This window comes from Actinia tenebrosa, unplaced genomic scaffold (assembly GCF_029948245.1).
Source record: "Actinia tenebrosa isolate PJP-AT-01 unplaced genomic scaffold, QUT_ActTen_1.0 PGA_scaffold6__47_contigs__length_16458017, whole genome shotgun sequence".
NCBI classification, from domain to species: Eukaryota; Metazoa; Cnidaria; class Anthozoa; order Actiniaria; family Actiniidae; genus Actinia; species Actinia tenebrosa.
In genome coordinates this window covers 1,100,796-1,127,455 of record NW_028292583.1, presented here as the reverse complement: position 1 = coordinate 1,127,455, position 26,660 = coordinate 1,100,796, and the positions used below count along the sequence as shown (strand labels likewise).

At 42.0% G+C, this 26,660-nt stretch overlaps 3 protein-coding genes across 3 annotated transcripts in view; 1 reads left to right on the top strand and 2 right to left on the bottom strand.

Annotated features, from left to right (window-relative positions):
• LOC116292361 (uncharacterized) overlaps positions 1-26,660 on the bottom strand; it is a 42,429-nt gene that overhangs the window by 11,666 nt on the left and 4,103 nt on the right. Inside the window, exons 5-25 of the mRNA XM_089038990.1 lie at positions 19,748-19,861; positions 19,278-19,534; positions 18,987-19,095; positions 17,824-18,048; positions 17,518-17,625; positions 17,373-17,444; positions 17,124-17,264; positions 16,382-16,623; positions 16,073-16,163; positions 15,868-15,984; positions 15,521-15,780; positions 15,335-15,425; positions 14,784-15,161; positions 14,418-14,573; positions 14,030-14,216; positions 13,559-13,686; positions 12,298-12,528; positions 11,289-11,566; positions 10,750-10,855; positions 9,828-10,065; positions 9,082-9,188 (exon numbers count right to left, since the gene is read on the bottom strand). Of these exons, the coding sequence (XP_088895116.1) occupies positions 9,082-9,188; positions 9,828-10,065; positions 10,750-10,855; positions 11,289-11,566; positions 12,298-12,528; positions 13,559-13,686; positions 14,030-14,216; positions 14,418-14,573; positions 14,784-15,161; positions 15,335-15,425; positions 15,521-15,780; positions 15,868-15,984; positions 16,073-16,163; positions 16,382-16,623; positions 17,124-17,264; positions 17,373-17,444; positions 17,518-17,625; positions 17,824-18,048; positions 18,987-19,095; positions 19,278-19,534; positions 19,748-19,861 (3,636 nt within the window). The remainder of the gene's footprint in view (positions 1-9,081; positions 9,189-9,827; positions 10,066-10,749; positions 10,856-11,288; positions 11,567-12,297; positions 12,529-13,558; positions 13,687-14,029; positions 14,217-14,417; positions 14,574-14,783; positions 15,162-15,334; positions 15,426-15,520; positions 15,781-15,867; positions 15,985-16,072; positions 16,164-16,381; positions 16,624-17,123; positions 17,265-17,372; positions 17,445-17,517; positions 17,626-17,823; positions 18,049-18,986; positions 19,096-19,277; positions 19,535-19,747; positions 19,862-26,660) is intronic.
• LOC148905789 (uncharacterized) lies at positions 20,229-22,753 on the bottom strand. The gene has a single exon (XM_089038991.1). The coding sequence runs from the start codon at positions 22,666-22,668 to the stop codon at positions 20,587-20,589; it is 2,082 nt and encodes a 693-aa protein (XP_088895117.1). The 5' UTR covers positions 22,669-22,753; the 3' UTR covers positions 20,229-20,586.
• Positions 23,000-26,418, top strand: LOC148905788 (uncharacterized). The gene is made up of 2 exons (XM_089038992.1): positions 23,000-23,451; positions 24,000-26,418. Exons 1-2 carry the CDS (start codon positions 23,205-23,207, stop codon positions 25,547-25,549), a joined length of 1,797 nt encoding a protein of 598 aa, XP_088895118.1. The 5' UTR covers positions 23,000-23,204; the 3' UTR covers positions 25,550-26,418.

Here is a 26,660-nt window from a genome sequence, read left to right as displayed (position 1 = left end):
GATATGTGGAAACTATTTAAAAAGTGTCTCAGAATGTTGACGTTTAGGTTAAATCTTTGTTAAGTATATATGGACTGCTTGTTGTGTAAGAAGGTGTTCAGCACCAAACAAAGACTTCGATACCACGTTCGTCGCGGCGTTTGTACAAAGAAACCCCTTAGCCGCGCTTGTAAGGATTGCGGTAAGGAATTCAGCACCGTTCAAAAGATGCAACAACATCAGGATAAACGCATTTGTGGGAATAAGGAATTCCACAACCCCTTCGAAATGCAGCAGCATCTGAAAAGGGGCGTCTGTAATCGAACCAGACAGTGTAGTTTCTGTAATAAGATACTTAGTAGTCGTCAACGTTTACAGACGCACCGGAGAACGCATGATTATAGGTTTCTCTCCCGCGCTTACGACTTGGAAGGCGTGGATTGCTACCAATGTGCGGATTTGATGTGTCGCTGCCCGCATAAAGAGGATTACTTAAGGAATCGCATAGATTACCATAAGAAGATAGTCCGTACTTTCCCCTCTTTTGAACGCGCCGAAGGCGTTCCGTGGACTAAAAGGGAGTATTGGAGGCAGGAGTGCGATCGTTGTGGTTGTGTTAGAGAAGAGGAACATATCTTCAACTGTCTTAACAAAGATTTAACCTAAACGTCAACATTCTGAGACACTCTTTGAAATAGTTTCCAGGCATCCTTAACAAAGATTTAACCTTATTGTTAACATTCTGAGACACTCTTTGAAATAGTTTCCGGGGTGTCTTAACAAAGATTTAACCTTATTGTTAACATTCTGAGACACTCTTTGAAATAGTTTCCACACATACTTAACAAAGATTTAACCTTATTGTTAACATTCTGAGACACTTTTGAAATAGCATTTCTTGGGGCCTTTAATAGTAAGGTAGGGTTTGCGCAAAGAGTCTCAAATCCCATCCTTATTTTTATTCATTATTATTAATAAATAAAAATAAGGACCCCTTTTAAAGGTATATGCTAGCCTACGCAGCTGCCTTTCTGGGAGGCATTCTAATTACCCTTTCAATATATGGACTGTATTACTTGCGAACTACCTGCCGACTGCATTACCCCTCGTAAGCCGCCGCGTAAAAAATACACCTGCCTTCATTGCGACAGGGTATTCTCCGAAGGATCCTTTGTGGGGCATTGGTGCTCCGCGGATCCTAAAGCGCAGCGGGCGCTTAACTACAAAGAGGAGATGGAGTGACTGTTCTTTCAATGTCAAACTTCCATCGGCCATTTACCTTACCATAGCTGCGTAAGTGGGTGAATTCCTCGCCCTGAATTACGTACCGCACGCAATCCGGCGCCCAAAGGGAATATTCCTTGCCTTCTAAGTCTTTGAGGACTAACCGTAAACGGTCAATGTCTTCGAAGACGATGTAATTTTTTATTTCGTATGCTTTACCGTGGGCAAGATCACGCCAATGAATTAAGTTGAGCTTCATTATACCTATGAAATATCTTTAGGTGTGTCTTCAAAGTGTCGTATGATTTAAATCGCTTTATGCAGCCTTTACAGGGGATACGGATGCCGTCCGCGTAATCCGACAGGGCACGACAGATGACGTCGTAATCGTTGCTAACCATAGTTAGGTAACCATTCACGTCAAGCTGCGCAATTTTTTTGGATTGTTTTGCGGACAACACGCCGTTTCCTTTTGGGGTTTTTAACTCAATACACAACCCGCGGTATTTCTTATGCGCGTTAAGAATTAAAAGGTCTGGCTGGCCGGCTTGGTAGCCTTTTCGCCAGCAGGTTATGCGCTTGCTGTCTGAATCTTGAAGTTCGCCAAGACCCGGCGTTATGATGAATTCAGGGTAAAACCTACGCATGTAATCGACTACCTTTGCGTGTAGGTCGGCTTCGTTTTCGATCTTGAAGACTTTCTTGTTTGGGCTATCGAAGCGTTTGTCCATCGCATATCTGCCTGTCTTTCTCAAAGCGGGTAGGACTTCTTCGAGGACCCAATCTTGGAATTCTTCTGCCTTTGCCATCTTTGAGGAAAATATCAACTGATACAACCCGGATTCGGTTACGTACAGGGAATGTGGGTGTGAATTGGAAGGGAGGCGATTCACCTCCATTCTAAGTTCGCCAAGCCTTACCTTGTATTTATCGCGAACGTGCACCTTAATTGCATCTTTTGGGCGTTCATAGCCCAATGCGGCCGCTACTTCCTTTGCTTTGAAATATAAAGTTTCGCCTTGCATTATGCATTGCAGTTTGGTGTCGTTGTTTTCGAATACGCGAAGCATCGTATATAAACGATATTTTTTAATATTGACGACTTCGTTCCTCAGCCGCCTTAGTACGCGACGCTTTTTAGTTGATTCATTTCCACGCTCAGTTGCGCGTCTGAGACTACGAAGATATACGCGTTTATCTTAGTATTGTCGCTGGCATGTTTGGTGCGCTTGATCTCCAACGTAATGCCGTCCTGGGTATTTACCAGGCGTAAACCTTGGCCATGAAGGTCTTCGTCGTTCGTTGTGCGCATGTCAATCCACAGCGCATACTTATCCTTAAAGAATTCCTTTGGGCTAATTTGGTCGCCAAACTTACGCGCGACTTCCCGGTACATATCCACGGGCTTTATCCCTTGTGAGTAAACCTTATTAGGCACTCCGTTAATGCTAACGCCTACGTTAGTGATGTTAGGATTAAAGAACGCCTCAGAGTCACGCAATCCTGCCGTGTATGTCTTCGCGAACAGCAACATTATCCCTGTAAGGCTGCGTCTGGGTAGGTTAATGCTTTGGTTGATGACCTCTTCGACGTTGTTCGTGAAGCTAAAGGTCTTGTACATCACGACGTGATCGTAAAGGAAAGCCTTCCCGGCGCTGTATTCCATACCAGCGCTACGTGCTAAGTCTTCGCTGTATACCGTTTCATACTGTAGCTCTAAGTTAGTAACGGCGTATGGGTGAACGGCTGAGGAACTTACGTCCTTTCCCTGCAGGATGTTCGTAGTGTCTGCTAGGGTTACTTCGAACTGCAGTTCGCTTAGCTGCCTTGGGTAATATGCACCGTGGTTCGTGATAACTTCGAAGTCCAACGGAATAACATATTTAGTACCATAAGCCGTCTTTATTTCGTCTTCTCCTGAGGCCCCAGAGGCTGCGCTTCTTACCTTGCGTATGGCATCGCTGGCGATTCCCTGCTCTATCCTTTGCGCGCGGTCAAACGCAGTCAACCATAAGTCTTTGTAAGTGGTATACAAATCATACCTGTTTAAGTCCAGCAAGGATTCCCCTGCGAACTTCACCCGCATCTTTGAGACAATGTTGCGGCCAAGGTCGTTAACGACGTGACGCACGTCTGCGGTATCTGGCTGTATTGCTAGGTCGAACCTCAAAGCCAAGGTGCCAGGAACCAATACTAGGTTATCCGTTAGGCGGGGCACGCCCACGTACAGCGTTTCTCCCGGCTTTGCGCTAGAAGGTGTGAATGTGACCCGATGAAAGGTGCGTTCTGCTTTCAGTCCGCCAACCTGCTTAGGTAATACGTTGGGATTTAACTTTGAGCTTATCATATATAATGGAAGTAGAAGGAACGGATTTTGACCCCCTTACCGAAGAAGGCCAAGTAGACATTAACGACGAAGAATACGACGCATGGATTAAGGACGCGGATACCAAGCCCCTAGTCTACGACATGGCCTTGATAAGCAAGTATGGCAATAGGTGGAAAAGCTTCAAGGCAGCCTTGAATCGCATGTGGCAATCAAGGAACCGCGGCAGCCCCGTCCCCGAGTACTTGGAACTTCAAAACATAGATGAAGCAGCCGCGCGGGAAACCGTAGAGTGGGCAATGCAAGAGCTAACGCAGCGCTACGACAACTTTGATGCTGACGACGTAAGGCTCACAGAACGCGGAAACAAAGTCCTCATAAGCGTCCAAGACTTAAGATTTCCCGACAAAGACCGCTGGACAAAACCGCAACCCCTCTTTGATGAGGAGGGCAACGTTAGGGGCGACGTCTCAAGATTAAGAGGCTTTCAGCGTGCTACTAGAAGCATGTTAGAAAGGTTGCAAACCCTGAATGAAAAGGTTGCGCTAGAAAGGCGCGCTATCGAACTGCAAAAGGCGCTGGAAGAAAAAGAGGCGGCGTACGAAAAGCAAAGTCGACTACTTGCTAATGCTGAGAAGAAGTTTAGTCAACGAGACGTAAGAATGGAAGAAATGACGAAACACTTAGATCAGGCTTTACGTGATCGGGATAAAGCAGAAAGGGAGTTGGAGGAGGCTAAGAAATCACATGCTCCGACGGCGGCGTTAGAAAAAACGCTAAAGGAAAGGGAGTCAAGCTATAAAAAACAATTGTTGCGGCTGGGTCAAAGTAAAGACGAAAGCATACTGCAAATTAAACGAGAAGCCAAAAAGGCTTTAGATGAAAGGGATACAGCTCGACAGGCTTTTCGCCTTGCTCTGCAGGACCTAAACATGAGTCAGGAGGAAGTTAGGAAATTACAAACCACCATAGAGGGTTCTTTGGTGGAGCGGCGGCAGTTAGTTGCTGAAATCAACATTAAAGAAGAGCAAATCCAGCAAAAAACTCAGGCCATCGAAGACCTGGAAAAAAACATATCCGAAAAGCAGGAAATAATTGCGGACCTAACTCGTACCGAAGAAGAAAGGGAGGCTGCCCAAAGGGAATCAGAAACCCTTCAGGAGAGAGTTGCGGAATTGCGAGCGCAAAAGGAAAACCTGGAAAAAGAGCTGGGGCTTACCACCAAGGAAAAGGTAAAAAGAGCTCTGGTGAAGTATGGTATTCCGCTGGCATTTGCGGTCGCTATTTCGAGCGTAGTAGGCGTGATCTTGTCCGCGCTTAAGGCTACAGGCGCGGGCGTAAAGAAATTAGGCAGTGGACTAACGGACTTGGGAAAAAAGATGGCAGCCGGTCTTCCTGGGCTGCTGGGTTCGGTTGTTTCCTTGGCACTTAGGGCCGGCGGAGAACTGCTAAAGTGTGTGGGGAATAACATTTGGATATTAGTCGTAGCTATTGGAGTGGTACTCCTGAAGAAGATGAAGGGTTAATCTTATCCTCGTGTATTACTGGTGGCTTATCGTCGTCGGGCGCCCGAGGTGTTCTCGACTGGGGATAAGTAAAGATAGTATTCGCGCCGCCTTGATAATGCGGAACTAGCGGCAGCACGCTCATGGTGCTAATGGGCTTATGATTCCAAGTAGCATCCGTCGAAGGGTTAACAGTCGGGGCGGCATTTATTCGTATGCGGCCGTTACCATCGCTGGGGCGAACTTGAAGCTTTGCATATTGACAATTAGCTATCATATGGAAAGTTACCGGCGTTATGTCTTCCGCTTGCGGAGGAACGGGCTCCGACGAAAAATGAACTGGATGTCTGGTATTACTTTTTACCCTGTATGGCGGTAATGGGTGGTTATTCTCATCAACGATCCTAAAACCGGCATTGCATGAGTACCCCGCCGAAATACAAATAGTGCACATGATCAATCCCAGGCCTCCAACCTCCACCCACAATCCGGCGTCTTGCCACTTGTCGCCCACGTACTCCTTTTCCTCCAGGTAATGGAGAAACCAATCTTCCTTCGCGTGTGGATTCATATATTTCAGCAAATAAATTTGCTTCTAAAGGCTAAGCACCGTAAGAGTGCTAATGGTAGCGTGATTATAAGGTCGATCTCTTTGGTCATGTATGCTATTTATCGTTACTACGCCCGTGTCGTCTACTCTCATTTGCAGCTTTACCTTCCCGTGGCAATCAGCAACCATGTGGAAAGTCCAAACCGAGATGTTTTCGGCGCTGCCGGGGTTGGGCTCTACGGAGAAATGCGTAGGCTCCCTGTTGTTTGTCTTATTTCTCATAGGTTGCAGTATGCCATTGTCATCCAGGAACCTGAAGCCGACGTTGGCATGGCTGCTCGTACCAATGCAAATGCTGCATATTATCAGCTTCTTTCCTGAGTAATTCAAGTCTACAGACATGCCCGTGACATCAACCCAAGACGCCTGGGTGTATTTTTTCTCGCCTGTGTAAGTCGTATAAACACAATCTACTCCAGCTACGTAGGGGTTGTTCATCGCCATATATAATAGCTCAGACCAATGCTTGCAGCTGCTAAGCCGGCTTTTAGTAAGTTATGGTCATATTCCTCGGTAACCTTCTTTACTGGTTTCTTTGGTGGCTTTTCTACATGCGCCTTCTTTGATGGTTTTTCTACCTCTTTTTTTGGTTTCTCTACGAAGTGAGTAATGCCCTTGGTCATGTCAGAGTTCACGTCATTCACCCCAAACTTCATATCCTTAGTAGCTCGCTGCAGCTTGTTGTTATAACCCACAACGGAATTGGTGTTAATAACCAAATTACTTGGCATCAACCAACAACCAGGCGACAAAGCGTAATCCAGTCGCACTTTAGACTGCTGCACCGCTAATTGATATCTCTGCACCGATTTAGATATGTCATTTTCTATTATTGCAGACTCAAATAAAGTTAGGAATTCTTGTTGCGTTTCCTGTGAAGCGCCTTGGGATCCAACAATGGGGTTGCGGGTATTTACCTGCGCTCCCAGGATGCAGTACACAAATGCTTCAATGCTACGGTTAATCCTGGCTAGGTTCCTTAAACCTTTTCCTTTCATTAACACAAATGGATCCCAAGTGCCGGGGTAGTTCGTTTGAATTCTAGTAATTAATGAATTATTACCCTTATTACCACCCATATCACTGAACTCTAACTCATTACTTGGGTATTCCTGATGTCCGTAGTCAGCCGGCTTCTCACCATTGGCACCCCAAACGTAAACTATACCCAGCCCATGCGTCTTACCCTCCTTATAACGAAAGTCTTTTTGCTGTGGTGTGAACTCATTAATTAACCTTTCCAGGGCTGCGGCGTCATATCGGTTATTCATTGGATTAAATGCTCCATCTCCTGGTAGGGGTGCGTTAAGCTCCTTCAACAACCTCCTTACCGTAAAGGCAACGTGAAACTGCATAATTGGAATATGAAACATGTCCGCGGCAACACCACAACCTTTAGTGGCAGCCCAAATAGCAAAGTCTAACTGCTGTGGCCAATACCGCATGTTGGGCCCTGCTAACCATTCCCTGGCCTCTTTACCCGACATATGCTTCAACATCGTATTCTTATAGATATTTCTTAGTATTACGTTAAATGATTGTTTACCCACTGAAATCTTCAGGTGCGTTACCAGCTTTTCGAAGTTGTTTACACCACCTTCAGCATCGTAAAATGGGTAATCTTCCGTGGTTAACAATAAGTTTCTAGGAAAATTAGATGCTTTATGCTCGGGTTTTGGTGGCCTTTCTTTATGAACGGGGTGTACAATCGTCAATCGCTGCACCTGATCACCTACTTGCTCCAGCTTTGAATGTTTCAAATCCTCATTGCTGTACATCCTAGAGCCGTTATAGTAAATCCCATCGGGTCTTCTTTCGAACTTACTAGGGTCTGCATGCGGAAACATCTTCCTAAAGGCCCTCCAGTTCCAGTAATCCCGGTTGTCGTGATGTGGCTGCTCCTCAATATCATTCCCAAAAGCGTCGTACATTAGTATATATAATGGATGTTATACCATCAGCACCTAAGTTGTACCCAGATGTTCCCTATACTACACCTAACGAACTAAACGCCGAAAACTTTCGTCTGAATAAAGCGAACTTAATCCTGGCTTACTTGGAAGGGCAGGCAAAACACTATGAAAAAGTTAGAAAAAAGTACGTTAGAGCCCGGAGTACGCTACATAAGATTGCGATAACTTCAGGATCCATATCTGTCGTGTTAACGGGCTCCGGCGTTGCTACTTCGCTTACTGGACCGGGAATAATCGTTGGAGTTCCTTTGGCCGGCGTTGGGGCAACCTGTGGTATTATTTCTGCTGTTGCTACGGGTATTATGAAAAAGCTATCCACGAAAATATCCAAGCATGACACGACAATAGCTCTATCTAGGGCTAAAGTAAATACTATTACCGATCTTGTCTCAAAGGCTTTGCGTGACAGAAAGATAGACGACGTAGAATTCTCGCTTATTCTGGCCGAAGAAGACAAATACGAGAAATTAAAGTCGGACATAAGGAATAAAAAAACAGTCGTAAAAGATCTTTCCGAGGAATCTCGCAAAAAGATTTACCAAGAAGCGAAAGAAGAGCTTCAAAGAAAGCTTGCTCAGTAAACATCGTGACAGGATTCTATTTACATATCGAACGTCAGTCTAGAAATTACGCGTAATCTTATGCCATAAGATTTATGCTAATTCCACTATCTTCTTGGAATCCATCCTAATAGGGGGTGGTTGGGGTCTATTTTGTAAAATATTTCGTAAATTACGTCGGGGTAATAAGGAATATCCTTATCCAGCCGACAAAACATCCACTCGGCTTTTGTCATATCAGAAACCTCGGGAATAGACTTACCGGTAATTTCAGACAAAAGATAGGGAATAGCTTTGTAATATTTCCCTAGTTTTAATTTTTTCAGCGTTTTCCGTAGACTTTGCGGGGTTGGCTCTTCTAAATGGTCTATGATTTTCTTCTTTACTTCGTCGCTTAAATATATCGGATGTAAACCTTGGATATGATTCATCCAGTCCCTGAAGTATTTTATTCTCTTATATGGCGTTTTCTTACGACCTCCATTGGCGTAATATTGCTCTCTGGTAGCATTTGGTACGGCATTACGAATATTCTTACCACACTCGTAACACTGCGCTGACGTGTCGTCTTCTATTTGCATTTTTTTACCACAACACCAAAAGGGTTCTGGCTTAGGTATGATAACTTTAGGTCTTAGACAAATTATGCAAAAGTCATTGGCGAACTTCTTACATTCTTCGCACTCCATATATAGACTAACATATTTAAGTGCGCTGTTGCCCTCAACCACACTTGGAGTGGGGGTCGTCCGTAGGTGGATTTTTGACACGGATCTTGCCCGTGTTGAGATTGCGCTGGAACCCCCATTCCCTATACTACTATCTTGGCAGGCCCGAATCTAATAATTGGGAAGCAAACAATGTATATAATCTAATATATAATATGTAATGGTTGTTGGCGTACCTTTAATTGTTTGATATCTTGACATAAATCCACTTCTGTGAATTTTGTTATTTGACGTGAATCTTACAACCAATATGTTGAATGTGGACTGGATGATCGGTGGATACCTGACATCAACGAATGAACATCACAATACAGCAATCTGTATCTTTAATAAGCACACACAGGAATGTTGCACAAATGCGGGAAATGTTTTTCTCATTTCAGACCACGTGTCAGGCATTCTCTTTAGAATAAGATTATTTGTTTGAGCCCATGGCATCCATATATAGGTTTTGCGCCATCACGTGATGGCAGGAACAAATCTGCCATCTAACCACAGGCAGTCCAAGCTGTATTATGGGCGCCCGCACGTAATTGTGCAAAACCTCTATTTATGTGTCTTCTCATGCACAACCGTTAAAAAAAGAAATAATACTCTAGGGAATGACACGTGGTCTGAAATGGGAAAACATTGCGTCCAAGGTAAGAGGTCTGTCCCTGATCGATGAATATCAATCTGCGATTTGAAAATTTTTCTGAGTTCGAGAAACAATTAGGTGCAGCGTGGTCTAGTACATTGGTTCAAACACCACATAAAGCTTAAAGAACAAAGGATATTCGTACCCAAACTATTATTACCAGAATACAACGCGGTCTTCAACTTAGAAAAGGCCTATGAAAACCCTGATTGCCCTTGCGACCAAGCCTTGACTAACTCGAAGGTAGCTGGGATTTTCATTTCATATAAACAGATGGCTTATTACCTGACTCCACAGTATCGACCAATGCGAAACGATTTCTCCATCTGTCCGTCATACACTTCAACAGAGTCCGCTGAGCACCGTGGGCTCATCTCAAGTTCAAACGCCTTTATTTCTAAACGGATCACGTGACCTTTTCTGGCTTTTATCGTCCATGTGCAGTGTGCATTGTTGCTATAGTAACCGGGGTAATACGGTGAAAGGATGTATCCTGTATCGTTGGTGAGAATTTCGTTGCAAGCTTCGTATCAAGAAAATTAAACGAGTCAAGATTAGGTAATTAATTAAAACATCTTTTGCTGGTATTCAAAATTAAATTGATTATCTTTGTGAAAGTTCGACTAAGACCCCATCCACACTATGCCGGATAAATTTGAATCCGCAACTTTCACACCGAAACCGAAAAAAAAGTTTTCCGTCTACAGATGAAAACGAATAAAATGTTTCGCGTCCACACTAGTCCGATCAGAGGCGGCAAAAACGCTTCATTGCACATCTGAGCATTTGCATCGAAGCTGAAATTGAGCCTGCGGTGAATTTTTAGCCTTCTCGCCATGACAGTCATGACGTCATCGTATTCGAAAAATTTCGGATGCGAAATGTTCTCCGTCCACACTAATACGGCTAGCCGGCGTTTTCAAATTGTTCCACTCTGGAGACCGTATTCGAAAAAATTCGTTTTCGGTGAACAATTGTTCCGGATTCGCCCGGACTAGTGTGGACGGTTGGCCTAACCGAATAAATAAAAATTCGGATTCAAATTTAACCGGCATAGTGTGGACGGGGCCTTAAATGCGCCTGTTATGAGACATGACTTCCGGTGCATGGAATTTTGATGCCTATTCGTTCTGGACTACCTTTGGTTTGTAAGGGAGATTATTATAGCGCCCTCTCTATGTGTATATACCACCCCATATTGTTTTACCTTGATCTGCAGTCGTAGGTAGGATACTACAGTATCCCTCTGTGGCATACAGTGCTCCTATCGATAATAATCCTGGTGCATTCGTAGTCTGGCCCTCTATAACAAGCTGCAAAACAATGCAAATTTATAATATATTAATATCATTAAATCAACGTATTGACTGAATCACATGACCACCTCTCGAGGGTAGCGTATAAAGTATCGACTTAGGCCTAGCGCAAACGTCGAACTTTCCATGCACCGAACTTAATTACATCAAAGAATGCCGCCTCATTATCACCTGATATCCATTGTTTTTAATGAGTTCGGTGCATGGAAAGTTCGACGTTTGCCCTAGGCCTGAATTGGAAATATTTCACCTTATTGTACTTTTATTAGTAGTTTGTGTGTATCCATCCTACTATAAAAAAGTGTTATATTTTAAATTTCATGATTGGTAGGAATGAAATAATCATAAACTTCACTCTAGATATAACCCAACATGGCAGTGAATGCGTGACCTACAAGTGTCTAACTAATTTGCTCTTAATAATAATTACTTGATATCCCATCACAGCTGTTAGTGTCACTTGTCCTTCCCGCCATCCTCTCGTTCCGTTATCATTATCCATCCATACTGGTCTCCATGGAAACGCTTTGTTGTCTAGTTTTTGATATAACTTTAGTGCTTTCGCTCCAGGTCCCCACAGCTTGTATCTGAATCTTAAGCATCTCCCAGGAGATTCCGATGACCTTCCGTATCGCGGGCTCATGATCAATGCCGTTTGGTTTCCAGTTGGTAATCCAGACTGTCCAGTGACGACACTCATTACGTTTCCTGGGAATTATGGGTAAGTTATATCAATATAGCTGCAAAGTGACAATGTGACGCGCCATGGGTGTAGGGGTGCGTGGTTTTTTGGGCCCTTTACAAGGGTATACACTTATTTCAATAATGTTAGTCACCAAAAACCTAGAAAGCTGAGATCACTGAGCATCATGGGAAACTTTTCATATCAAAAAAGCATATATATACAAAGCTTTTTTAATACAAACTGCAGCTCGATGATGCTCAGAAGAGGTGAGACTGTAACCTGTAAAAGATTCGCAAGTCCATGAACAGTTATCAAGCGGTTGAGCGTGTAAAATGAATCTACCCATAATCCTGGTCGGCCTCAGCTTTATAGCTTTTCAGGTGACTAACTTTATTGAAATAAGTGTATGCAATGGGCCATAAAAAACAAGCACCTTATAAGAAAGGGGTAAGTGAATTTGCACACTCTGGGCCGGGTTGTTCAAAGCTGGATTAGCGCTAATAGGTCTCTATAGGTCTTATTATAAGAGTTAACCCAGGATTAGCACTAATCGGGCTTTGAACAACTGGGCCCTGGAGTATAGGGGTTAAATCGCTAGCTAAATTTTAAATATTTCGCTTGTAATCTCTACTCCTTTCTCTTAATTAAATATCGACAAGCTAAGAGATATATTAAAAACTTATCTGGATCAGATTAATCATCATTGTTCTTTTTGTTATATCTTTCCACAGGGTATTCGATCTAAATACTTGACCTTGTTTTCCAATACAAGTAGACCTGTATTCTGTAACAGGATCGTCTGTGACAACAGAGATATTATTACGATATTGATCCCACTGCACTAGAGTCCCATGCTCTTGTCCACATTCATATGACATGTATAGAATCTCGTGTTCTGTCAGATCTCTGCCCCACATGTTGAGTCTACTGAACTTGACCAGGGTGTTTGTTGTATTAGATTCGAAGTTTATCTTCATCATGACATCTGGAAGAGAAAACTAGATATATCAAATGGTTATAGTGCTGCTCGTCTTCATGATATTTTAAAGTAACCGACTCCGTTTTCAGTAGTACTGTTTTCATAACTACTAGCTGCTACACAGGTAGTCTTCCACCTGCTGATGTATGCACGTATGCAAGCTGATATAGCTAAGGATTAGGTAAGATATAAACAAATGAACAAAAAAAAAAAAAAACAGAAATAAATTAAAACTAAACAAACAAGAAATTCAACGAGCAAACAAATTAAAAAACGAACAGATGAAAGACTGATCGAGACAGACTAATGATTGAACAGAGGGATGGAAGGATGGACGAATGGACGGATGAACAGATGGAGGGATGAACGAATGGATGGATGAACAGATGGAGGGATGAACGAATGGATGGATGAACAGATGGAGGGATGAACGAATGGACGGATGAACAGATGGACGGATGAACGAATGGATGGATGAACAGATGGAGGGATGAACGAATGGATGGATGAACAGATGGACGGATGAACGAATGGACGGATGAACAGATGGACGGATGAACGAATGGACGGATGAACAGATGGACGGATGAACGAATGGATGGATGAACAGATGGAGGGATGAACGAATGGATGGATGAACAGATGGACGGATGAACGAATGGATGGATGAACAGATGGAGGGATGAACGAATGGATGGATGAACAGATGGAGGGATGAATGGATGGATGAACAGATGGACGGATGAACGAATGGACGGATGAACAGATGGAGGGATGAACGAATGGACGGATGAACAGATGGAGGGATGAACGAATGGACGGATGAACAGATGGAGGGATGAACGAATGGACGGATGAACAGATGGAGGGATGAACGAATGGACGGATGAACAGATGGAGGGATGAACGAATGGATAGATGAACAGATGGAGGGATGGACGGATGAATGGAAGGAAGGAAAGACAGATGAACGGATACATGGATCGGAACGTAAAAACTAATGGATGGAAGAACAAAACAAGTAGCTCAGGCTTACCCTTGAGTTTTATCTTGTCCAAGACTCCTCTGCCATGTTGTGTTGTCACACCATCAATATACACCTGCCATAAACCATAGCCAGATTTCCACGACACACAAACGTGCTTCCACCTGCTCAACTCATCACTGACAAAAAATAATGAAACTATTGCACTGTTTCGTCATTCATGACGGTCGCAATCAATATGATACCAAAAAATGACGTCTAAAGACACTAGCAAATAGAGAGACAAGTCCAACAAACAAACAAAGAAAACGATACAAAATAGAATAAACGCAATAAGAAGACTACCACTACTCATAAGAATAATAGACCGCTTGCGCAAATTGGCACTCGCTACTTCACTGGAGGTGCGTGAGCAGAAGCCAGTTTACGTTCCTCGAGGAGGCTAGCGTCATAACAAGCGATGATAATGCAGTCTACAATAAGAACGACAACATCAGCTAGCAACTGTAACTTTTTAAATACCTTGTCAAATTTCCAATTCTGGCTAATGTAGTAGTACTAGTAACCAAGGCTACATCCAGTGATACGGTAAGAGGTAAAGAGGTATTAACGGATGTCCATAGACACAACGTCATGGCGGTCAGGGGACCATTGATGTGTACACGGACGGAAGCGTTCCTCTTCAGTAGAAATACAATATCACGTTCATCTGGAGAAAATACGCGATAGTACACGATAAACATGAAGCACTTCCGACCAATGGAAATAAAGGAATTGCATTACGTCATTACGAAGAAAAACTAATGGAAAATAAGTATCTCAGACCATTTTCAACCAATAGAAAAACAATATTGTTATGGCGTCATTCACGTGGACGAAGGACTTCCTGTATGACGTAATGGATGCTTACCTTTTGATGAATGGTGTTGAGGTGGTGTGCCACCCTCTTGTCGTATGGCTTGTATGATCTTCTCGTGTTGATCTTCACTGATTGTCATCCAGCGTGATTCATTTGACATGCTTGACCAGTCTTTCCATTCTTTCTCTACACTCAAACCCATGACCTCTGATGTGTACATGATAATACAGTAAGTTATTCATAAGATTCACCAGTGTTGACGAAGAGAAAAGGAGAGGACAGGCGACGAGAGGAGGAGAGAGGAGGGTAGGACTCGACTAGACAGGATAGGACAAGACAGGACGGGAGAGAACAGGAGTAAAAAAGGAAGGAAGAGAGGCAACAGGATAGGATGTCAAAAATATAGGTTGTACTTACTATGTATGTACATCGTAGCCAAAGAAGTAGGGAGATTGAACGAGCGATCAGGAAATTGGTAAACCAGAAAAGTACTACAATTTCGTACCATGACCTTTCGTAATTGATAAAAACATAGACATTTTATTGCCAACCATCCTTGCATCTGTACTTCACCGTCTTCCACCATAGGGCTTGAACCATTCACCCACACGTAGGTGACTAAATATTTCATTCCCTTGTCGCAGTAGTTAGCCACATAGTTTCCAGCTTGACCTGTCACTCGGTACCAGGTTTTGGTTCCAAACATGGAGTCTATTTGGTTGATATTATCTAGTAAATCAAGCCTTCGATACTTTGAATCTAGAATCTTGTATTCTTGGCATGGAGAGCTTAGAACTAGAATAGAACAGTGATATATAGTTAAAAAAATAAATGTTCTTGTGAAGAAAATTTGTTTTCGTCTCCGAGGGTGATTTGGAATGAGGAGAGAAAAACTCTCGCTGAATATTTTATTTGATAATCTATACATGAATGAAGCTGGAGATACAAAACTGAGAAAGTTAAAGTACCCGGTATTTTGTAGCATTGTTCTTTGGAGAAAGTGACGTCATCCACAGCCAGTATTGCATTCTCATGGTCTTTTATTCCTTTTATTATCACCTATTTAGAAAAAGAGGGAAAGAGAGTTTTTGTTAGTTCTCTTGCATGGTTTAGTCCTGCTATGACCGTGTCTAACTTTCAATACATCATTTTACCTTCAAGCTTTTGTAGTTGTTGGAGATTTGAAGTTGAATGAAGTTCCACTTGTCGTTGGCACTGTTGTAGCTCCATACTTGTTTAGAGCCATTCTCTGATAGGAACGATACTGACAGGGTTCTCTCAAAGTAGTTCTTCCCGCTGTAAAACCAGAATCTCAAGCACTGCCAACCTTGATCTTGAGGATTAATCATGGGACTGGATATGATACTTGGATTGGCAAGAGACTGGGACAAGCTCAAGAACCTATCTGTGGAATCTGGAATCACATCCATGAAATGAGCAACGTCACGTGTTCGGTTTACCCACCAAACCAATACACCGGATCCTGACACAATTTTCATACCTTGTACAGAAAAATGTTTGAGCATTCCTGGTAGTTTTTTTTCAGCTCTTTTCCATGCTTTGTCTGTCTTCCAGCCGTTACACACCTCGTCGTCATCGAAATAACACGAAGGATTATCTATGGTAATCGTGCAACAGCATGCATTGTCAGTCTAGGTCTGTAATCATAATTTGTGTGTTACATGATTTAATCTCGATTCTCTAACCTTGGTTGATGATAATGGTACAGTGTCCTTCTGTGAAGCTTATGTCGTCCAGAGCTATGTAGCCAGTACTGATGCGTCCGATAATAAGTATCTGTGGAAGTAAAGACAAAGGCTCATTTTTCGTGCGATACACGACGTATGCGCATGTGAATGATGGGTCTAAGCAATCAGATAGAATAAAGTACCCTGCTGCGATTGGCTAACTAACATGAAATTCGTACTTATCCGTGCCGTGTCCCTAGGTAAATTATAAGGTGATCAGAATTAGCTTGGTATAGTATAGATAATCACATAATATATCAAGTATACCTTTCCTGTAGAGTTGTCTGGTAGTTGAACCTGGCCAAAAGTCCATTCATCAGAAGTCCAGTTAGCAGATCGCCACAACCTGATCGGCTTGGTTGTATTCTTAAATGATATCTCAAGTATCGAGTTTGATTTGCTAGGGATAACAAACCAGAATTGTAGACAGACCAACTGGGCTTGGTTCAAGTTCATTACGAGGCAACCATGGCCGTCAGGGATGTTCGATTGTAACAGAAAGTAAGTTCCTGGTAGGAATGACAGATATTGTGCTACATTAACACCACGCTTAGACAAAGCGAGGAGGAAGTTGAAAGAAAGAAAGAAGAACGGAGGCAGGGAACAGGAGTTGAGACGATTGAACTGACGGAATACGTTCACAACATCATTTATTATTCTCCAGGTTTTCTGGCTTTCCTTCCGCAAACTATAACACGCTTAATCCCAGTTCTATATGCAGTGAGTTAGTCCACCCTGACTTAGATCAGCACAGAGGTTGTTTCAGGGTTCTATCCGTGAGTTAGCCATGCCCTGACTTAGATCAGCTCAGAGGTTGTTTCAGGGTTCGATCTTTGAGTTAGCCATGCCCTGACTTAGATCAGCCCAGAGGTTTTTTCAGGGTTCAATCTGTGAGTTAGCCATGCCCTGACTTAGATCAGCCCCTAGGTTGTTTCAGGGTTCGATCTTTGCGTTATAGGCGACTTAGACCAGCCTAGTAGCTGTTTCTGCAGTGTTAGATGTAAAGTACCTTTTTCAGTCATTGTAGTGTGGTCGAAGTGTGGGTAACTATGTGGTACTTGGGTCAGCGCCGGGGAGAAGAACCTCCATTCAAGTGAGTTATTTGGGTATTTTTGAAGCTTGCAAGGCCCATTTTCAAAACCACAAAGCCCTATAGAAAAACATCGTAAAGATCAAGACAAGAAAAGGATCATGTCAGCGGTAAGTCTGGATTGAAACATGAGTACTTGGTTAGATATATGTGTGCGCATGACATTACCTCTTAAACCCTGGCAACGTATATCACTGGAGGACAGATTCGTACAGCTCTGCGCATCAGATGAACAGTACCCTAGATCAATAACCAAGACATTATAGTGGTTATAGATATTGTAATGGTTTAGAAGGAATGAAACAAAACTTACTGCAGGAGGTGAATTGATGAGAATTATCTTGGCAGCCAGGTGTCTTGGAGTTACAAGGCTTAGTTGAACATGGTCCATCAAAACACTGAATGTCAGGACACCCCTTATCTGAAACGATCAATATGAGCTGGTTAACTTAATAGACAGACAGACAGACTGCTAGCTGTAGGGACAGAGTACAGACAGACAGACAGCCCTTCAGACAGACCCCTTGGTGTACAGACAGACAGACCTGCAGGAAGACCGTTTATTGTACAAAAGACAGACAGACAGAAATCTTGTAATATTGTAAATCATCATACTAACCACAGCGTCGTTCATCCATGCCGTCCGGACAGTCTCGTACTCCATCACACAACCTATCAGCTTTAATACATTTTTGATGAGAGCATCTAAAATACCCAGTAGGACAGTCACATTGATCCTCGTCAGATCCATCAAGACATCCATCTATGAGTCCATTACACTGGAAGGTCTTGCTCACGCACTGTCCATTAGAACACCTGAATTCACTAGCCTTGCATGAATATCCTGCAAAACAAGGACCATAATCTCTATCTAGGAATATTTATATCCTACAGATTATTTATAAGAAACAAAAATAGAATCAGTTTTCACGGAAAATTAACTGAAAAACTGATTAAAGGTTTGAATGATTTTGGACGTTAGTGCACTATTTTCCATCCCTCTTTAATACTTCTTACCCAAAAAACCATTGGGGATATTTTTGCGTTAAGTTGTTTACAACAGGGATTTAGTAGTATATGTCGCACGTATCAGAACAGGGCAATATTGCAGACGTGTAGTCCAAGGTATTTTACGGAAGATTTTGTATTACCGTGAAAAGCTCACAGCACGAACACCGTCGTAACACGGCAAGGCGTACCAATCGCATTAATTGCCTGAGAATTTACTCTTTATCCAATCAAATCCGCCAATGTTACGGTACTGCCAGACCAATCACTTTGCGCGGGAAAAATCCGCCAATCAAAATTCTAGAAAACATCACGGACACGGTAAGGCACGCATAGAGCAGTTTTCGTATGACTGTGAAAAGCTCAGTGCCGTAAGCGTGACGTGCCGTGCCGTGACCGTGATACTTTCTCGAATTTTAATAGGCAGATTTTTTCCCACGTGCAATATGATTGGTCTAAAAGTGCCTTGATCTTGGCGTGACCGTGTCCGCGCCGTGGTTAAACCGTGTTCCGGGTATTTGATTGGATGGAGAGTAAATTCTCGTGCAATGTGATTGGTCTGGCGTATCCCTTGCCGTGTCATGGCCGTGTTCGTGCCGTGAATTTTTCACAGTCATACGAAAACTGCACTATACGGCACCGACTTCATTTTGCAGTGATGGACGACGCGTCGTAACTCACCGCTGTCACGTGTTTCAGTTCAACGTTTTTCTTCCTTGCAACATTTTTAATTGATCATAGACAAAGACATTTAGTCTAAGAAACTGTACGTACCTGGTGCTCCGTAATAAGGATGAAGCCTACATTCTTCTGTGTTCACATCGAACTGTTTTATGGCTACTCCAATACTATCGTTCAGTACCGACCTTCCCTTGAAGACAATCTACGGAATAACATCCACAACTATTGGCTATACTTTCGAACCAATGAATAATCTCGAAATACTGATAGCATTATCCAATCTCCGCGCTTGTATTTGAAAATCATTTGCTGCGCTCGACCATCTCAATGATATTTAACGTGTAGTGCAAACATAATCATTTGGTAACGTAGAACTCAGCTCACCTTATAAGCTTCCCATGTTGACACAGGTATCCCGGCTCGTGCCCAGACATCCCCTTGAAAGCCTGACACGGACCATAATAACTGGCTATTATTGGTTCTTGTGACAATGTGAACCTCGATGCTTGATGTTGTATTGGTGCGAAGAAGGTATGAAAACTCTACACAAAAACTGATGCGACTGTAGACTGATTTCCAAGGTAACCATGGTGATTCTAGGGAATAGTTACCTGGAAACGGAAAGTCAACTCCGCCACTACCTAAGGATGAAAGTGGTTATCGGTCATTCACGCCTTCCTTATTCTACTTCCCTCCGTCTCCCCCTTCTCGCTCTCGCTCTTCTCGTACCTCAATATTCCATATCCTTCCTTCTCCTTCCATAAAAATATAAAGAAACTGCCAAAGTAAAGGTTGAGGGAAAAATAACATGTACCCTGGTACCCCTAGTTACACCTCTCCCCACTTCAACTTACTTTTAGATATTCCTAATGCCGTTGAATTATCGTTGGTGTTGTTCCAGGGATATGGAAAATGTTTCCAACCTTTACACAGACCGTCATCAAAGTTGCAGCTGTAAATCTTGGATGCTGTTACGTGAAAGGTAAATAAATGACGCACAAAGTGACAAATAATCATCAGTAGGATGCGCCCTGTAGAGCTATAGAATTGTATGAAATGTCTTGCCACTGCGCGCCCTTATGGTAAGTACATATACACAAAAAATTTTAATAACAATAATGTAATAATAATAATAAGTTTGTAAATCATTAAAAAAAATAATAATAATAATAAAGAATATTTACATTATGTACTTTGTGAAAATTTAAAGAGAAAAAGTTACTATTTACAAAAAACTAGAAAAAAACAAAATGAAAAACAAGCATTATAAAAAAGTCTAAAATTATCTAATATCGGCAAGGTTAGTATTAATGCTAAAGTCCAATAGAAAGTCACTTTCGTTGTTCTTATAAAAAGGAGTGCGGGAGCCTCTAATGCATGTAATTACAGCTTTCAAAATCTCAAACGACAACTTTGTTCTAATATATGTTATTGTGTCAGAATAGCTTTGTCCAGTTTTGTTCGCCAGTTTATCCGCTAGAGTTTTTAGGAAAATTTGGCTTTCCTTGCCCATACCACCATTGGTCCCAAAGATAAGCGGTGTAAATGAACCCATTTCCACTTCCAGAACTCTCTGTTGATATTTTCTTTTCTTTTCTTGCTCTTGTTCGTTGAATATTGATGAGGTGGTTTTCTTCTGGTTGCACTTGGAGTTGACATGCGACACTCGTACGTCAAAAAATGCTGTCACTCCTCATTGCCAGAATGCCCCCGCTTTGATATCCAGGCGTGCATCTTCGCTTGTAGTCGTGGATTTTAGGTTAAACCGTTCTCCATTCAGTGGAATCAGCCGAGGCTCGGCTTGGACGTTATGGCAGACTTTGCTCAAGAGAGTGGTTAAAAAGTCGCGAACATTGTCATGTCTTTGGGCAATGAAGCCTCCTTTCTTGCAGGATAACGCGTGATTGACGTCGAAAGACGAGCCACATGGACAATTCAAAGGTAGATCACTTAGGGGCATGTTATATCGTAAGCGCAAGGCATCTCTAAATTCTTGCTTGTTGAGGGTTAGGCCTTGGTTGTCATAAGGAATAGTGTTTAACCAGGAACTTGCACCTTTATCTCTTGCTTGATCGATGTAAGTTGCCATTTCTGGATTCATCATACCGTCGATGCGCTCGATTTTCGACTTTGTCATAATTGCTTTCAAACTGCGATATTGACTCTTGAGATCCTCTGAGTCCTCCAAAGGTGTTAAATTTTGATCTTTTATAGACTCGGTGTGTCTAGATGTTATTAACTTCGATGCTGCGAATTGTTGAGGCGAATCTTCTTTTAAGCAAGGAATGCCCAAACCACCCTGATTTGGAGTTAACGTGACAACTTCGTGCAGTGAATCAGTTAGGGGCTCCTCTTGACCAAAAAGGGTAGGTAGGAAAACCTCATGAAGTACCTCTTGAATAGGATTCACAAAGTCTTCAAAGGATTCAATTGTACGCATGCAGAAAGTGAACTTTGATTTGAAGCCTTTCGTAAAGGCAACAAAGGCTGCCTGTGGTTGACTTTTGGCGATTTCAGAGAGAGCCTCAAGTTCTTCCTTCCATTTTGCAACCTTTTCAGTGCAAAATTGCTCCTTGTAACTTAGAGATCCAATCACAGCTCCTAGATGACGTTTACCTTCTGTGGAAATGTTCACACCGTCCCCGAAAGCTCGTTCAGCTGCTGAGGATAATTCGTGGTTCTTTAGAATTAGCCAGCTCTTTGATCCATTCACGTGGTATCCATATTTTATTCCTTCCTTACTAAGGTGTTTGTACCAAGCAGAGAGTGTATCGAGATTTCCTGCTCCTGTAGAATCATCTGCAAACCAGACTTGTTTGACTGTCGGGAAGCTTGATCTTAAATTGCTTATCATCAGAGAGGTGTTGATTGCATACCAAAGCATGGCCAAAGGGTCCCCTTGTGTTGTACCTTCTTGCGATAGGATCTCACCACCTCCAGTTATGAAGAGTCTTGAGGGGCTTCTATAGGTGTTTATTATGTACAATGATATTTCTTGGCACGTGATCTGAATGTTATGCATAGCAACATTTCTATTCATCATGTTGAAAGCGTTGTTTGCATCTACCAGTAGAACCCCATCCGTTTCTTCTTCGGAAAAGATGTCACTCATGGCATGAATGGCTGCTTCCGCTCCAGCGGTGTAGCCTGCACAGACTTGCAGAGGGCCTGCTGCTTCTCTGATATCGTCTTTAAAGAACGCAGAAATTGCTTTCCCGATAATTCGTCTAAGAACTTCTCCCACTCCAATTGGTCGAATTCCAGGATTCTTATCAAGAGGTATTAGCCTGCACGATGTATATCCCTCGAGAAGAGAGGGACTATATGATAATCGTAGCAAGTTCCTGGTCATGATAGCGATTTCTTCTCGTAGATGTTTTCCTTCATTGATGAAACTCTTTGAGCAGAGAATTCTACAATACAATTGAGCATCCATCCCAGAAGGACCAGCAGAGCCTCTTGTTCGCATGGCAGAATTGTAAATCAATTGTTCATCGATTGAATCAAAAATACTTGGAGGGATGAAGTCGATCGGACCATGCAAAAGGCATTCATTCTCCACGCCAGCAGCTGGTGGATGTTTCTTTGTTAGCTCCTCTAGGACATCTGGCGTTAGAGTAAGGAGACCAGATGAACTCTCCTTATCCAGCATCTTTATAGCAGCTGTCAACTTTCCCTGCATGACTAATTTGGCGAATACTTTGGAGATATCCTCTACTGATCTGGCTTTCTTTGACTTGCTAAATCTGCTCTGAATGAATCTTATTTCTTTCATAAGGATTGATAGATCCCCGTTTTTCCACAAGGACAGTCTCCTTTCAATTGCCGCGACATGCTCCTTGCTTTTTGACGACGCTGAGGGCTTTTGTATGGCAAGCCGAATGTAGCAATATTCAATTCAGCTCGTTTATTCAACGTTCAACCATATTTATTCAACGTTCAACCATATTTATTCAACGTTCAACCCCTTATTCAACGTTCAACCCCTTATTCAACGTTCAACCCCTTATTCAACGTTCAACCCCTTATTCAACGTTCAACCCCTTATTCAACGTTCAACCCCTTATTCAACGTTCAACCATATTCATTCAACGTTCAACCACCCCTCCCCAATCCCCTCCCCAAGGTTTACTCGTTCCCGGTTTCCTCTCGGCCCGACTACAACAGCCTCGGGCAGAGGGGAGCCTAGGAACAAGGTTGAAGGCGACCTGGCCTAAAACAGAGCCCAGTTACACCGCGTACGTTGTCAGATTTGATCGGTTACGCACGTGTTTGGATTTGGGCATAGTTATAATAGAGATTGGGGCAGTAATGGACAATAACAATAAAAAATACTTGGATGATCTGGCAAAATGCCTAACCGAGGCAGGAAAGATCTTAAATCAGATGAATGGTTCTTCGAATCCATCAACTTCTACTGGTCTCTCTAGCAGAATGGAATCTGCTATTTCTTCGGTCGGGAGAACAGTCAATAGAGCTCAATCTATGGTCCAGAACTCTACAAACAGAGGGCTTTATTCCCGTTTAAATGGACGAGAACGTCTGCGAGCCATTTCAGGTATTGTTTATACTTTTCTTTGGAGATCCCATTGTTCAAAACCTATCGTAGTTTTCGTGACTCAGGCTTACACGTGGTAAAAGCTGCCATTTTGTAGCGCTGCGCGAACGTAATAAAAATAATATATACTGCAGTATGTCCTGCTCTCGGACCCTCCATATGATTCAAGCGTCGTTTTATAGTACTATGACTATGGATTTCACCGAAGTGTGGTATGCACACTGAGACGTTTGCTACTGTGCTAATAAACATAAACGTTGTAGTCTGCATTCCTTTCTACAGTCGGTATCCTTTTGATTAGGGATAGACCATTATATTTAGGGGGAGGGGGGGGGGGGGTGGTATGAGCAAAAAGATTTTTTTTAAATTATTATATTACATGGTTGGAAAAAAATATTGTTGTTGAGGGCTTATCATATTTTTTTTGCCAAAAAGTTTGATGTTAAGGCGAATCATTGATTTTGTAAAAAGGATGCTGTAACAAAGCCAGTTTAATTTTGATTAGCTTATTAGATGCAGAAGTTTTAACTATTGCTTATGCTTATTAGGTACTTCTGCCTCATCTGCACAAAAAAAGGCCAAACCAATGGAAAAGACTTTCGAGTTTGTTCTTGTAAATTCCAGGGGGCAGCTCAATGAGAGTGATTCATTGCTCTTAGAAGATGATGCCATCATACTGAGAGGCATTGTTACTCTGAACTCTAACATGAATGAACAAAACATTCGAGCATGCTTGGCTGAGGCAGTTGTTATAAAGTTTCCAACTGTGGCTCCACAGGATTTGGAATTTTTAAAAGCAATTAGAAGAAAATTGTCAAAGCCTGTAAATGCTGGTGAATTCTCCTTCAAAGAAGTAAAACTCCTTGCAGGCCAGGGAAGCATTTATATAACCCTGAAGGATGGATTTGAATGCTTGCTTGATGATTATATTCAAGGAAGAAATCGTGAACCCAATGTAGAAGGTGAAGAAAGGCAGGAAACACCAGCACCAGTCACTCAAGATGGCAGGGAAAATAACCATGGCCAAAATGTAGAGGATTATGAAAGCCTTGTTCCTTCTCAAAAGCCACAAGAGGAAGATGACGGCGACCTACTTAAGTCTGCATGGGGTGGGAACTATGATGTTGAATCAGCAGTGAAAGAATGCTTGAAAGCATGTGAGGCAGACAAGGCTACTAACCCAGTTGAGGTATTAAGATGTGCACAAAAATATATTGTGAAGGGACGACCACTTGATACTACTGAAACTGAGTCAAATTTGGAAGGAGAGGTGAACTTTATTGATGTGAACAGACAAAACTTGTTAAAAACTGCATTTGATGAAATTGAAGAGATTGAAAACCTTCAGCTCACTTTGCAAGTAACCTTTTATGGTGAAGTTGCACATGATAATGGGGGGCCAAGAAAGGAATTCTTCCGTTTATGCCTCAGAGAGATTAAAGAAAAATATTTTGACAATGGATTGAGGAATCTGCTTTCTGATGACTATATAAAGGTTGGCATCATCATGGCTCTTAGCATGCTTCAAAATGGGCCAGTACCAAAATTTATGGATGAATCAATGTTACAAGAGTTGTTTCAAGAACCCAAGCCCAGCATATGCATTCTTAAGCTACGTATGGGGTTTGCAAAGATTGGCTTGTACCAAATTGCAAAGGCTGTCCCACAGTTAGTACACTTGATGCGACCCTCTCAATCGTATAATCTTACAAGAAGAAAGTTGATTTCCTTACTTGCACCTTCCTTCTCAGATGAAGGGTCAAATGCAAAGAGGTATGAAATGGCTGTCTATGAGTTATTCTTAAAGTATGTCCGAGAGGCTACCAGTGGTCGTAGGGCAGCCATCACCATTGGACATATCTTACAATTCGCAACTGGTGCTGAAGAAGAGCCAGTTCTGGGCTTTGCAATTCCACCTAGCATCTGCTTCGCCACTGCAACTAGTAAGAACAAGTGGGCTTTTGTGCCTACTTCAAACACTTGCACCCAGACATTGTATTTACCCACTGGGTCACATGATTGTCCTCTTCCTTCTGAAGAAGAGCTCTTTGATGTATATGACAGTGCCTTTGTTAATGTTTATTTCGGTCTGGCATGAGTATAAGAAACTCCTGCCTCAATGTTACATAAATCATGAACAACCTAAAGAGATTCATTCACAATTGAAAAAAACTAGGACAAGAATACAATGATGAAATTTATTTTCTTCTGATATTTTAATATGATTGCCAAAAGCAAAGCACAGAAATGTAAACTTGAATGTTTGATTTTTTGTGTTCTAAATTTTCCGAAGAGATATATTGGTGTTGCTTTAAACAATTTCCACATATAAGCTAAAACCAAAAAGTTGTTACTGTTTATTTTTCTAAAAATGTTGAAGATATTTATGAAAGAAAATTAACTATGATATACATAGCTCTAAAAGATGCACTGTTATATTGAAACTATTATTGCTATTGAAAAATCTATTTGTTATTTCCTTTTAATTTTTGAAGAAATTACTGGTATGTCAATTCTTAGGTTGCTAATAGCTGGGATTTCATTTCTTAGAGCCTCCTGGGAAAAGGGATTTCATGTAATGGGACTGGGATATTTGAACCAAAGAACAATAGGAAAATGAAATTGAGGATTGAGTAAAACTGGCCGAGATTGTTGGATTTGAACTGGGATTGGAATAAACAGTTTTTGGTTGGGATATGGGATTAATAATAATTAGCACCCCCTTTTTGTTAAGGATTTCAGCTTTACATTTTTAGGAAAATTATGTGAAACTAGGGTGGGTGTAAGGGTGATTTCTAAAACACATCAAAATTTGTTATTCAAGGCAGAGTAACAATTCCAGGATCAATTTAAAGCCATGGCTTTTCTACAACCAATTCATATGTGCATTTCAAAACAACTTAATATGCAGTTGAAAACTATTACAATTATTTCTAGTATTAAACCTGCAGCTTATTAAGACCAAAATTTACAACCTGTATTCAGTCTTGGCACTTCCTGAGTATTTAGTTTTCATGACAGGTTCAGAACCCAAAAAATTAATGATCAAATTATATTATTTAGAAATTGATTTTTGTTGATGGTGGAGGGGGAACTGAACTCGGGGGGATGAAAGTATTAATACACAGAAGAGAAATTAGAAGAAAAAAAACTTCCTTACAGCAGACCCTGGATTACTGAGATGTTAATTATGAAATTTTTTATTTTTT